General features: G+C 40.8%; 1 protein-coding gene across 1 annotated transcript in view; it reads right to left on the bottom strand.

The window, feature by feature from the left end:
• Positions 1–14,590, bottom strand: part of CCDC91 (coiled-coil domain containing 91) — a 100,947-nt gene that overhangs the window by 36,013 nt on the left and 50,344 nt on the right. The window contains exon 10 of the mRNA XM_083366533.1: positions 8,412–8,519. Coding sequence (XP_083222659.1) covers positions 8,412–8,519 — 108 coding nt within the window. The remainder of the gene's footprint in view (positions 1–8,411; positions 8,520–14,590) is intronic.

The following is a 14,590-nucleotide window of genomic DNA, read 5'->3' as shown; positions in this document are numbered from 1 at the left end:
GCGGGTGCCCATTTATTTGATTCTCAACCTCTCCTGGTGAGGATGAGACTCAGTGAAGTCCTGACTTGATCTTCTTCCTTGCCAGCTTCGTCCTTTGGTTGCTACTGCTGGCTGGATTGGGGAAAGACACAATGCAACGAGGAGACTGTCTCCTATTGTTTATTGTCATGAGCAACAACATTATACGGTTGATGGTTTCAGCGAAGGGTACATTCAGACCTAATTGCTAATTCAACTGCTAGTTTCTGCTCTCTGGTAACTTTTTATGCAGTAAAACTGCACATCCAGTACGTAAAACAATGCAGCTGAAAACTCCTACAGTTAAGCTGGAAAATGTAACGGGTCCAAGCTCAAGAAAGGGGGGGGGAATGAGATGAAACAACTTTTGCCTATGGAAAAGAAAAAAGAAGTAAAAATGAAAAAAAAACACTGCAATAAGAAACCCCAAACAAAAGTTCAGATACAGGTTATTTTTTTCCTGCTAGCTGTTTCGAGCAATTGCTCCAGATGAAAATGTTTGATGTCGAGTCAAAGATAAATACACTCCTGTGGTTTTCCTTGATTTTGGTTAAAAAAGAGAGAGAGAGAGAAAGAGAGAGAGAAAAAATTCTATTTCCTGGAATGTGAGTCAAAGAAAATAATGTAAAAAGATTGAATCATGTTCTAAGCAGCAGGTACATTTTTTCAAAATGAAGTTTGCGTTTGAGGCATCCTCACCAAGGCACTCAGAAACCCGGTTGTGAAGTCACACTAATTCAGAGAACCCGTTTACCAAGAAGTAACCCCCCCCCCAAATCATTTGAACAGGTCACTCAAATCCAGTCCATCAACTTCTACAATCTACGTTTACAAGCGCTAAGTTCCAAATAAGCACCGCAAACGATATCTTCTTCAGAAACAATGGCTTCACCGCAAAGAGTTCATGCCAAGAAGGGTTTTTAAAAATGTACTTTTATAGCTATATTCAATACGACTTCGGCTCCGTGCCTTCATCTCATTGGTATAATGCATATGTTTTTTTATTTATTTATTCTTTATTACTTTTAAAATAGTAACAGAAAAAGGGAGGGGAAAAAATAACACCAAGATACATAACCAAAAACATACATAACAAGGGCTTAACAATAGGTGGAAAAAAATACAACGGGGGAAAAAAATTAAAAATAGAGTTTGTTACAATAGTAAACTTTTATAATGTTATATATAACTATCTAACGCAAACATTCTGCAGATATTCTGTACATGTGTGTGCAGAGAAATAATACACTTGTATAAGTATCATAATGATCTAATTCAAACATTATGCAGACATACTTTATATGTGTGTGTGTGTGTATCATACACTTGTATAACTATCATAATGATCTAAATGTTATGCAGATATACTGTATATATGTGTGCACACAAATACACTTTTATAACTATGATGCTTTTTTTAATCTACTGCAATTTGTATAAATGTCCTATATTTCGCTGTACTTATCCATACAAAAATCTACATCTACATGCTCACTAGTAGCCCATTTAATTAGTGGCACATGTAAATTGGTCAATTTATTTTCCAAAGCGTCCGAAGGCAGGACAAGAAACAAAAAATGGAAACTAATCAAGGAGAGAAGCAACCTGGAATTTAGGAGAAGCTTCCTAACAGTGAAGACAATTAACCAGTGGAACAACCTGCCTCCAGAACATGTGGGTGCTCCATCACTGGAGGTTTTTAAGAAGAGACTGGACAGCCACTTGTCCAATCCAAGATCCCTTCCAACATCATCATCATCATCATCATCATCATCATCATCATTATTATTAAACTTTTATTCATAAAACATCATCATTGTTGTTGTTGTTGTTGTTGTTATTGTTATTATTATGTCAAGGACTGCCTGTATTTTGTTGGCATTCTCCTGTTGGCCTCAAAATGGAAAGGTGCTTTTAAAAAGTATATTTTTACTAGCTCTGGATTGAAGTAGGAGATGATGGAGGACCTTCTTAGGCAAGAAAGATTTCCTGTGATGTAGGGGAAAAATAAAGATGGGGAGGAAGTGCGACAGGAAATAAACACACACACACACACACACACACACACACGTATATTCTCTCTCTCTCTCTCTCTCTCTCTCTCTCTGTGTGTGTGTGTGTGTGTGTGTGTGTGTGTGTGTGTTTCTTTCCCCAGGGCCTCCTTTTCTCTTCCCCAGATTACGTAATATCCCCAGATTACGTAATAGTTTTACATATTTTTTGTTTTAAAGTGCAACTTCAATGACCAATATTTGGAAATAACGAAATCAAATCAAGAGAGCATAAAACATGCAAAAGGATAAACTGGGTTTCATGTATGAAATCTTTCAGTTCACAGAAATTTTAGGAAAATGGAAAAAAAGAAACTTTATGTAGAAATGTGTATTTTGAACAGATTTTTTATAAATTTACTATAACACAATTAATTAACAAAATTAAGTTGAGGATTACATATATTCAACTCCCCCCCCCCAAAAAAAACTTCTGTTGTTCTTTCCCAAACGAAAGGCAAGAAAGAAAAAAAATGTTTTCAATAGCTTAAAAATGTCTGGATATTTTATATATACAGTATTTGATAGGAATTAAATAACTCCACTGGAGATACTATTTCAAACTGAAGAAATCAATGCCTTCCAGATGCTTTAGAAGTCTAAATCTATATCCCTCATTTTTATTTTTTGCAATCATTTACCACTAAACAAACGTTCAAAAAAATTCATGGACTGCCCCATTAAGCAAATTATACGGATGTCTTTAAAAGCATGGAAACTCACATCTTCAGAAAATGAGACAAGATTATAGCTGTATTTATATTTCTTCTTATCCTCCATTTTTTAAGTAGCCATTTAAACAAAACACTGTACACTCTACAATTCTTAGTAAGACTTACTGGTCAAGAATGTTCGTCAATAAAATTCCTTGAGGATTAAAAGGCAGAAGAATGAAATCCTATTTTGAGAATCAGTGCATTTTCTGTTCCTAGTTTCCTTCTGGGATTGCTGGTGTCACAGTTCCACAGTGACTCACAATCAATTAATTATCTACACTCAGACTTGTTCACCATAATTAATTTTCTGAGTGTCTGCACTCCCACTGCTATTTATCACTCAACTAATTCAATTTAATTCAGTCCCAACTCCAAACCAGCTCTGGGCAACTCACATTATAATAAGCCTATAATAACTTGTATGGACTGTAAGAAAGGCTGAGCGCCAAAGAATTGAGGCCTTTGAACTCTGGTGCTGGAGAAGACTCCTGCGAGTCCCTTGGACTGCAAGGCGATCAAACCGGTTGGTCCTAGAGGAGATCCACCCTGACTGCTCTTTAGAAGGCCAGATCCTGAAGCTAAAACTCAAATCCTTTGGCCACCTAATGAGAAGGAAGGACTCACTGGAGAAGAGCCTCATGCTGGGAAAGGTTGAGGGCAAGAGAAGAAGGGGACGACAGAGAATGAGGTGTCTGAATGGAGTCACTGAAGCAGTAGGCGTGAGCTTAAATGGACTCCAGAAGATGGTAGAGGACAGGAAGGCCTGGAGGTGCGTTGTTCATGGGGTCACGACGGGTCGGACACAACTTTGCAGCTAACAACAACAACTTGTAGGCTTCCATCATTAATCCATTTTTTTTGTGATGCTGAACTTGGGAGACAGTGAGTTCTGGCCTCTTCCTTTTAGCATAGCAACCATCTTGTGAAGACAACTTCAAATGTATATCATTTGTGAGCATATTTAGGCATTTGAGGAACAATTCTATCTAAAATAGACTTATTGCTACAATTTGCATGAACAGATTCAGCCCATTTCCTGACGCAGCAGCTTCAGTTGATTCCATTTGGAGTGTTCCAAAAAAACATTCTTGCGATTCCATATTTTTAAGATGGAACTATTTTTATTATCATTTTCAATTTTTCAATTTTATTTCTGACATCTATTCAAATACCCATCCAGCCCATTTCAATCCCTCTATATTTATTTATAAAACTTGTAAGGTCCACCTTTAAATCAAAGAGAGAAGCAACCTAGAACTAAGGAGAGATTTCCTGACAGTGAGGACAATTAACCAGTGGAACAGCCTGCCTCCAGAAGTTGTGAGCGCTCCAACACTGGAGGATTTTAAGAAGAGACTGGACAGCCATTTGTCTGAAGTGGTGTAGGGTTTCCTGCCTGAGCAGGGGATTAGACTGGAAGACCTCCAAGGTACCTTGCAATGTTGTTGTTGTTGTTATTGATAACCATGGCATGTAATACTCACAGCCCTATTTCATAAGAGCAAGATAAATATGAACCCACAAAACCACACAAAATATCAGCACTACAGCATCTCGCCAAGTGTGTATTTGCTGGTTCATTTCCATCTTCGCCCAAAGCTTGGGTGAACCAACCCAAGTGTTCACAGCTCTTTTGGAAAGTCAAAGCCGAGGCCTTTCAATACAATTTGCCCCCCTATACTTAAGTAATCCATTCTTGCTACACTTCCCTTTAGGGAAACAAGAGTACATGTGGTTCTCGACTTATCACCACAACAGAGTCCCAAATTTTTGCTGCTAAGACATGTCAAGGTATTGATTTAACAGCTAACCAGTTTATGTAATGGAAGATGGAAGATGGAATGTAAAGATGGGAATGACTCAGCAGGGTCTGTATCTCTTTAAAAGCCAGCAGGGTCTATGTCTCTTTAAAAGCCAGCAGGGTCTGTGTCTCTTTAAGAGCCTTTGTATAAAAGGGAAGGCTCTGCTGATGTGTTCTCTCTCTTCCCTTTCCTGCTGTAATTGTGGTTTGCTGGATCCTGCTGTATTAGCACGTGTATGTATATTGTTCCTGGTGTATGATATTGCAGACAGTGTAAGATAAACTACCATTTAATACAAACCACTGTTTACTGTGTTTACTCCTGGGTTATCTCAGTGCAATAAGACCGTGCATGCTCTGACAGGCAGTTGTTAAGTGAGTTTTGCCCCGTTCTACGACCTCACAGTTGTTAAGTGCTTTACAGCAGTTGCTGTGTTAGTAACACCGTGGTTGTCTATGGAGATTCTCCATCATCCTGCTCACGGGTGCCCCAAAAGCGCTTTTTCAAGAGGCAATTTGGACTTTCTCTCCTTGAAGACATTTTGCTCCTCCTCTGGGAAGCTTCTTCAGTTCTGACTCAGATGGCTGTTTGGTGAATCAGGCTTCTGACTTTGCGTTGTCAGGTCGCAAAAGGGGATCACGTCACACACACACACACTGGGACGCTGCAACTGTCACAAATATGAACCAGTTGCCAAGTGTCCGAATTTTGATCCTGTAACCATGGAAATGCTGCAATGGTCTTGAGTGTGAAAAACAGTTCTAAAGTCTCTTTTTTCAATGTTGTAACTTCAGTCACTAAACGAATGATTGTAAGTTGAGGACTATCTGGAATACGGGTCCGATTGTCAAGTGTTTTGCATAATATTTTATTTTGCACTCCTGGAGAGTTGTCATTTTTCCAAACTCTCATAGCCCTTATATGCCCTTTCATCCCTTCTTCCTTGAGGCGAACGCTGACGAGCCTGCCTTTCGCTTCCACCCATCCTTATTATTCATCCATCTCCAAAACAACCCTTTTCATTATTCACTCATTTCAGTCATGGCTTTCCTTGTTTAGCTCTTTTCATCTACCTCCAATTTTTTTTAAAAAAAAATCCCCGTTAAAAACTCTTTGCGTTTCCTTTGCCTCTTTCGATTTTCGTTTGTTTTGTTTTTTGCTTGTGACCCCCTTTGCCAATTTTCCTAGGAAATGTCTTATTTTTTCCTCTTCAAACATTATAAGATACCTTCCTCTCATCCTCACGGTTTTCAGCAATCATTTTCTTAAGTCTATTTTTTTTTGCATCCACAGCCTCTTCCCCTTCATCCCACATATTTTCCATCACCATTTGCATAACTCAACATACTTCCTGGCACAGTAATATAATGTTCCCCGGCAATTTTGATATCCTCCTTCCATGTTTTCTATCCAAAACTAACCTGTCTTCTCATAGCCTTTCAAACAGGACACACACTTCTCAAGGTTGTTTTATTTTCATTCTAGTTTCTTTTGCAACTTTCATACTTTCATACTTTCTCTCTTACATTTAGCCCTTTGAATTTATGTAATTAATCTTCCCCTCTGCAGGTCCCTGCATATATTCATCAACTCTACCCTATAAGATCAGACCACCGTCATTCAATGTTACATTCTCCCCTTTTCTCTTCACTGCATAGACACACAACGCCTTCCTTCCCTTCCCCCTCCCTCCTCCTTCCCTTCTCCTCCCTTCTCTCCTTCCTGCCTCCATTCCTTCCTTCCCTCCCTCCCTTCCCCTCCTTCCTCATTCCCTTCTCCCTTCCCCCTTCCTTCCCTTCCTCCCTTCCTTTCTTCTCTTCCTTCCCTCCCTTCCTCCTGCCTTCCTTTCCTCCCTTCTTCCTTCCTTCCTTCCCTCCTCCCTCCCTCCCTTCCCTCCCCCCTCCCTTCCTTCCCTCCTTCCTTCCCTCCCCTTCCCTTATCCATCCATCCATCCACCATCTTCATTCACTGACTCTTCCTTCCAAGTTGTAATCTTCCATAAGCCATGGTCATCCCTGGATGTACCCAGGGATACTGACTCCCACTGCCCATCCCGTCTTTGGCCTATCAGTATGTTTACAGAAGGTCGGCAATTTGGCGGGTCGAATCCCGAGTGCCGCGTAGCAGAGTGAGCGCCTGTTACTCGTCCCAGCTTCTGCCAACCTAGCAGTTCGAAAGCACGTAAAAATGCAAGTATACAAATTAAATAAAATAAATAAATAAAATAAATAAATAAGTAGAAAAATAGGGACCACTACGGTAGGAAGGTAACAGTGTTCCGTGCGCCTTTGGCGTCCAGTCATGCCGGCCACATGACCACGGAGACGTCCTCGGACAAGCGCTGGCTCTTCGGCTTTGAAACGGAGATGAGCACCGGCCCCTGGAGTCCGAAACGACTAGCACGCATGTGCGGGGGAACCTTTACCTTTACCTTTATGTTTACAGAAGACCTTTTAGTGAGATGGAATAGAAGTAGACTCGCTCGCCAGCCTTGGCCACAGCTGTGCCCTAGCCAGCAGGATGGACACTGCCAGGGACTCTGAGACAAAATTTTGCATACCTTCTAAAGTAGCTGACCCCCCCGTCACACACACACACACACACACACGCACACACACACACTGCTGTTTGTTTTGGGCTGCAATTCAAGGCGCTAGCACTCATCGACTAAGCCATTTAGCCTGTGGGTGCGAGACTGGATTCACCCTTGGCCTGGACTCCAGACGTGTTCCTGAATTGTTAACATGGATATTTTTCCTGAGGCCTACAGGATTCGGCAGTCCTCGATTTACGACCGCAATTCAGCCCAAAATGTCTTCCAAGTGAGACGTTGGTTAAATGAAGTTTGCCCCATTTTTATGACCTTTCTTTCCATAGTTCTTAAGTGAGTCACTGAAGTTGTTAAGATAGAAACACGGTTGTTAAGTGAATCTGGCTTCCCCCATTGACTTTGCTTGTCCAAAGGTCGCAAAAGGGGATCATGTGACACCCACCTGCCGGGATGCTGCAACCATCATAATTACGAATCCATTGCCAAGCATCCGAATTCTGATCACGTGGCCCTGGGGGAATGTGGTAGCGGTCATGTGAAAAACGGTCATACGTCCCTTTTGTCAGTGTGATTGTAACTTGGAAAGGTCACCAAATCATAACAGAAAAACAGAGTTGGAAGGGACCTTGGAGGTCATCTAGTCCAACCCCCTGCTCAGGCAGGAAACCCTATATCCTTTCAGACAAATGGCTGTCCATTCTCTTCTTAAAAACCTCCAGTGTTGGAGCATCCACAGCTTCTGGAGGAAAGTTGTTCCACTCATTGATTGTTCTGACTGTCAGGAAATTCCTCCTTAGTTCTAGGCTGCTTCTCTCCTTGATGAGTTTCCATCCGTTGCTCCTTGTCCTGCCTTCATAAAACTGTTGTAAATCAAGGACTACCTGAAATACAAGTCAAAGACAATTGCAGCATCCTCAGGACCACCTGCCCAAAATTCAGCTGACTCAGATTTATCATGGTTTCACTGCACTGGATCAAAATGCAGGTGGACCCTTTAGCTAAAGAGGTAAAAAAATAATAATCAATGGCTCTGAAGCAGTGGTGGGATTCAAATAGGTGAACAACCAGTTTCTCTGCGTGAATGCCGCTTTCAGAAGTCCATTCCGGGCCTGGGCAACAAAAAATTAGCTAGCGGTTCTGCCGAAGTGGTGCGAACCAGCTGAATCCCACCATTGCTCTGAAGGCTGGTGAAGGATCAGATAACCCCGAAGGCAGAAAGCTTTTGTTCTGACTTTGGAAGGAGCCGTTTTTTGTAAATCAACTCGGGCATTACCTGAGCATTGAGTAGCTCTTCGCATTTCTGCGCTTGCTTCTCCACCGCAGAGACATGTTGCTTCTCCAAGGACTTTTCCCGTTGGTCCACCACGACCTTCAGCAGGGCCTGGAACAAAGCAAAGTGCAGACAAATCAGCCCAGGCTTGTTGTGATTTCCTCCCTCCCCCCACCCCCACCCCCACCCCAAAATATCCACACACACACACTAGAGAAGGCGAGCCCAAATCCAGAGGACATCCAGAGATTGAACAGAAGGCATTTTTTTAAAAGGAGGGATGTTAATGAGTCTAATTGAAGTCTGCCACCGGAGAATGTGCTTCTGCAGCTCCTTTATGAAACTCTCCCACTGAAGGGATGCATAACAGATAGAGAAAGTGAAGAGTTTTCTGTTCAACTTCTCGATGGGTTTCCTGGGACCACCCAAGATGACATGGCCGGGCTCGCAGGAGGAGAGTCAGACATATTTCACTGGCTGACAAAACTCCACATCCTCTGAGTAGAGACGGCGAGATCCCAGGGGCCGAGCAGGATCTCCATAACCACAACTCAAGTGAAAACAGATGGAAATTATGACTGGCTTGAAAACATAGAAGCAATGCCCCCCAAACGATTCTCGCTCCAACTCAAAGAGATCAGGAATCAGAGCTGAAAATCTAAACTGCAGCAGCCAATCAGCCCACTTTAAAACACACACACACAGACACACACAAAACAACAACGCAAAAAGATGAGAACATTTTTCAACCCTGCGTGGCGTGGAGGTCTACCCTACTCTGGGAAAGAGGGGGAACTCAGCACGAAATTTGTGCCGTGTTCTCCCATGTCCTTCGGCGAGGGATGGCTTCACCAGTTTTTCACACACTTCCCACAGCAGTTGCACACAAGCTTGTTACCAACAATCTGTGTAAGATTCCCTTTCGCTCTTTCCCAAAGCTGTCGACAGAAACGGCACGATGCACAAGCGCCAAGGTTCAAATACATCGGCGAGCCAAAGAGTTTGAACTTGCCATTGTGCTACCAAAATTTTTGTAGGCTTGGGCACATAAGTAGAACATTTGAAACAAGTTATTACTAATTTTTAATGGTTCGTGCTGTTATGCAAACAACAGCCTAAAATATACCAAAATGCTTGGAACTGTTTTTTTCCAAGGCATTATGTCTTCAAATATGATTATATAATTGTTATATAAAGTTACATACTATTAATAATAATAATAATAATAATAATAATAATAATAATGTTATACATATTATATTATATACTATATAATATTTTTATATTATATTATATTGTCATATCATATTATATATTATTATATGTGTGTACATATACATATACATGTACATGTACATATACATATACATATACATATACATACATACATACATACATACATATATATATATATATATATATATATATATATATATATATATATATGTACAGTTCAAAGCTTGACAAAACAAAAATACTTCCCCCAAAATACTTCACTGTATATTATACAGAATAAGCTAAAAAGTTACAGAACATAATTTAGGAGTAGAAATTAATATAATTAGCAAATGTCAACATTCTCAACAAAAATGTTGTTAGTCTAAAATAAGGGCGAATCACTATTACAAAAACAAGCCACAGCCACAGTTAAAAAAAGATCATTGGAAGTTGGAAACTATTGTGGCGTTTCACAACTAAGCCGATTCTTCCATTCCATTTTTTTTATTTGCATTATTATTTATTAAAAATACACTAATCCCATTTTCAAATTAGACATTTCCAAGGCTTTTGCCAATTTTGAAACGAAAGCCAATTTTTTTTTAAAAAAGGATATGATAAGCCAAAAAAAACCCCTTAAAAAAACCCAAACACCCTATAATCAAAGCACAACAGCAATTTTAACAAATTAGGACCAGACATTTCTTTCCAATAAACACCAACTTCACAGTTAGGAATTTCATGCAACGTCTCCTAACATTGCTAGGCATGGGCAGTCCTGATGTGAAACCCAATCAAGAATATTTAATTATTATTGTGTCTTTCTCTTGTGATGGAGCTGCGAATGGGAGCCACAGAAGGAAGAACATCTTAAACTAGATCATGGAACAGAACCAGCCAGATTCCTCCAGCCAGGCTGGACCTTTCTGGGCCAAGAGCCAAGGATTTGGGCCAACGTCAACACTACCTTTCCTTACAGCATGGAAAACAAATAAATCTAATCATAGAAAAATCTCTTTTATATTCTCAGATTAGAGCTAATGCTTTAGGACTGAACAGCATGTTTTCAAAACATGTCCTTCCCCTCTCCAGTTGCTCATAGGATTTGTTTATGAGTCTACAGTTCATTAGCTGGATGGTGCGGTCCTCCCATCTCACCTTCTGCAACCACGAAGCCACGGTTTACAACCACGAATTACACTACGTGGCATGCTGGGAACTAATGAACCAAATCACTTTTTGTTCCATTTCACTTTTTGTTCTAAAAAGATAGGAAAACTCAACCGGTTCCTATCTAAGAGGGCGTAAAGGAAGACCCCTCAAAATCCAGTTAGGCTGTTTTGCAAGGCTTCCAATTAATGGACAGGCCAAATGTCTTTGGAGATTCTTGCTCATCCAGATCACGGTTGTCCTTATTCTATTCTATTCTATTCTATTCTATTCTATTCTATTCTATTCTATTCTATTCTATTCTATTCTATTCTATTCTATTCTATTCTATTCTATTCTATTCCATTCCATTCCATTCCATTCCATTCCATTCCATTCCTACTCTACTCTACTCTACTCTTATGTTATTCTATTCTATTCTATTCTATTCTATTCTATTCTATTCTATTCTATTCTATTCTATTCTATTCTATTCTATTCTATTCTATTCTATTCTATTCTATTCTATTCTATTCTATTCCATTCCATTCCATTCCATTCCATTCCTACTCTACTCTACTCCATTCCATTCCATTCCATTCCTACTCTAGTCTACTCTTATTCTATTCTATTCTATTCTATTTGATTCGATTCGATTCTTATTTCTATTCTACTCTACTCTACTTTAACTCTATTCTATTTCTACTCTGCTTCTATTTCTACTCTACTCTATTATCACCAAGGACCCCTCATTTCAAACATGAGCTGTAGATATTCTCCTTTACTGATGCTGCAAATAACTTAACATTTCTCTAGCAAGGTATAATAGGACCACTAACAAATTTGATTCTCTTCTAGTGAGAACATTATGGCCCAGCGAGTTGACTCTCCAATCCAGTCTGTGTTCCCCATATTTGGATCTATAAAGGCCTGTATTTTCACTCCTCAAGGTTTTCTTATGGAACATGTATTTCAAATGATTAATAATAAAAAAAATACTTCTTTGACATGAGTTCTTTAAATAACCCCAAATTAACAAGCGAGGGAGGCCAAGAGGCAGATGAAATTCAACCACAGAGAAATGTAGCTTAATATTTATCTCATTTCGTTATTTGACATAATCCAATGGGAAAATGCACTCTCCCCTTCATCCATCACGTTCTTTGACCATAACTCTCTTTCTCGCCGAGGAAGGTCTCTCCCGGCCTCCTGCTGAAAGACCAAAGTTTTCCTTGGTCGTTTCCAAACCTGACTGAGATCCTCCTTATCAGCCAATAAACTCCAGACTCTGCTGGATGAAGACCACCGATCAGGACCTCAACATTTCCGACCTTATTTTTTCTCTTTCCCTGTTCTGTGTTTCCCTCTTCTGTCTCCTAGCTACCTCCAGAAAACATTTATGCTACGTTCAGCTGCTTAGGCGATTCAACTCCATGGCTGCCTCGTCTCACCACAGATATACCCTGAAGAGCACTGCAAGCCTTTGCGTGTAGCCAGACTCGGCTGCATGTGTGCGGGCGAGCGTGTAAATCTTGCTCCACAACGTTCCTCAGGCAACACTGCCATTGCGAAGAAGGTGCTGTAAACAAATCCTGCAGCCAGGATTTTTGCCTGCAGAGCCGAGAGCGCCACAAAGGGGTTCAGCCAACGGCCCCTGCACTGCTATTTCAGTGAAGGTGTGAAAAGTGAAAGGCTACACTCTGTGGAAAAAGAAAATATTGGCTATTCTTCTTCTACGCAAGGTTTAGGCCCAGGTGAACACATGGGAAAAGTACGAGACCAACGTCTGTGATATACTCAGTTTTACAATCCGAAGGAGCTAACAATAACGAGGAGGAGGAGGAGGAGGAGGAGAAGGAGAAGGAGGAGGAGAAGAAGAAGGAGGAGGAGGAGGAGGAGGAGGAGGAGGAGGAGGAGGAAGAGGAGGAGGAGGAGAAAAGAGGAGGTGGAGCAGGAGAAGAAGAAGAAGAAGAAGAAGAAAAAGAAGAAGAAGAAGAAGAAGAAGAAGAAGAAGAAGAAGAAGAAGAAGAAGAAGAAGAAGAAGAAGAAGAAGAGGAGGAGGAAGAAGAAGAAGAAGAAGAAGAAGAGGAGGAGGAAGAAGACAGTGCACTCTCTGACAAATGGATTCTATAAAACTTCAGTTGCCTTCTACTATGGGTGATATCCCTTCCTAAGCAATGGCTGTCTTCACATCTAGGAGGAATCTGAACACTTAGCAATGTCCATTGGTTAAGCTATTTCTTTTTCCTCTTTGTAAAAAGTGTCTGGCAGCTGTAACTCTTAATATCAAGGCAAATCTAATTCTGCATCTGAAGAAGAATAGTTAAATCTTTGTTTTATTCCTCTTTATGTTTCTTTGATTGAAGTTCCCAGGAAGAGTGCCACAGAGAAGAGGACCTCTTATACCCAGGGGTCTTCCAACTTGGCCCTTCGATGACTTGTGGACTTCAACTCCCAGAATTCCTCAGCCAGGCCTGGCGCGTGGCTGGCTGAAGAATTCTGGGAGCTGAAGTCCACAAGTCATCAAAGGGCCAAGTTGGAAGACCCCTGTCTTAGAATGTCCACAGCACTTTGCCAGAGATACCCTCAGACCATGACAGATGACCAAACCCATGGTGAAACGCAGAACCGGGTCAATGCAGCCTACAGTTCCCAATTTGTACCACTTCAAGGATCTGAGACAATGCTGTCAAAATATGCAAAAAAATAGTCATGTTTAGGAATGCCGTTTTTTTCCCTTCCTGTCAGTTTCCAAGATCCATGTGACTGTGGAGATCTGCAGGGGTGGGTGTGACATCAGAGCTTTCATTCCATTAACGTGATGAAGCCATGACATACGTGTCTAGACCCCTATGGATCTATGGCTAACCACATCTCTCATGATTAAAACCATCCCCATCCGTTGGAAGTCACCAGGACACATCTCGATGATCTTGGAGGAGTAAAATATTCCTGGTTTTCCAAAGTGTAGCCTGTGGCTCAAAGAAGTTGTCCATCCCTAGTTTTAGAAGGTGGAAAGCACCCTTACAACCAACTCTTTGAGACCCTAAGGGTTTTCCACCCCTCTCTGAGAATTCTTCTCTTAGAGGGGAAGACGCCCAATCTGTCTGTAATTCCTGCAGAAAAGCACGTATAATTTGAGGAAGAGTTATAAAAGCTCTGTCTTTGGCTTAGTCACTGGGTTTAATGAATGTTATTAAAACATTTCAAGAATGCTCCATTGCAGTCCGTGTTATTCCCCTCAATCTTAAATCACTCCTTCGGTTTTGGACGTTCCAAGATTGCCATAAAAGTTTTCCTTGTTTGGTCAGCCTGACATTTACTAAGGTGAGGCCAGCTTTTCTGGATCTTTGTTTTCAAACTCTGGTTTTACCTCATGTCAGGCTGATGAAGATATTGTTCCATACTTGCAGAGAAAGAAACGCTTCTACGCTATACTTAATTTTGTTCCAGGTAAACGGCCTCATTGTTTTTTTCTCCCAAAGTCATAAAAACACTCTTTTTCATACCATTTTTAAGCAGGGGCTATTTAAAAACAAAAATGGGTTTTTTTTGGGGGGGGTGATGGAAGAACTAAAAGAGTCTGAGGAACGAAGAAGGAGGGTGTGACTTCTTAAAAATTTCTTGGAAGCTAGATGGTTTTTCAAGCTTGCCGTTCCCAATTTTGAAGTTAGAGGCTTTCAGCGCGGTAGTGCAATAAATGATAGTCTCAAATTCTTAAAATAAAAGGAGAGGTCAAAACGCTGAGTCTAAAACAGCTCTTCCAGAACAAATCTGCCGAGCAAACCAATTGTCAAGCGCCAGGGAAATCAGGA

The sequence above is a fragment of the Vipera ursinii genome (assembly GCF_947247035.1).
Source record: "Vipera ursinii genome assembly, chromosome: 6".
Classification (NCBI taxonomy): domain Eukaryota; kingdom Metazoa; phylum Chordata; class Lepidosauria; order Squamata; family Viperidae; genus Vipera; species Vipera ursinii.
Note: the sequence above shows the minus strand (reverse complement) of the source record. Positions and strands in the feature narration are given on the sequence as shown.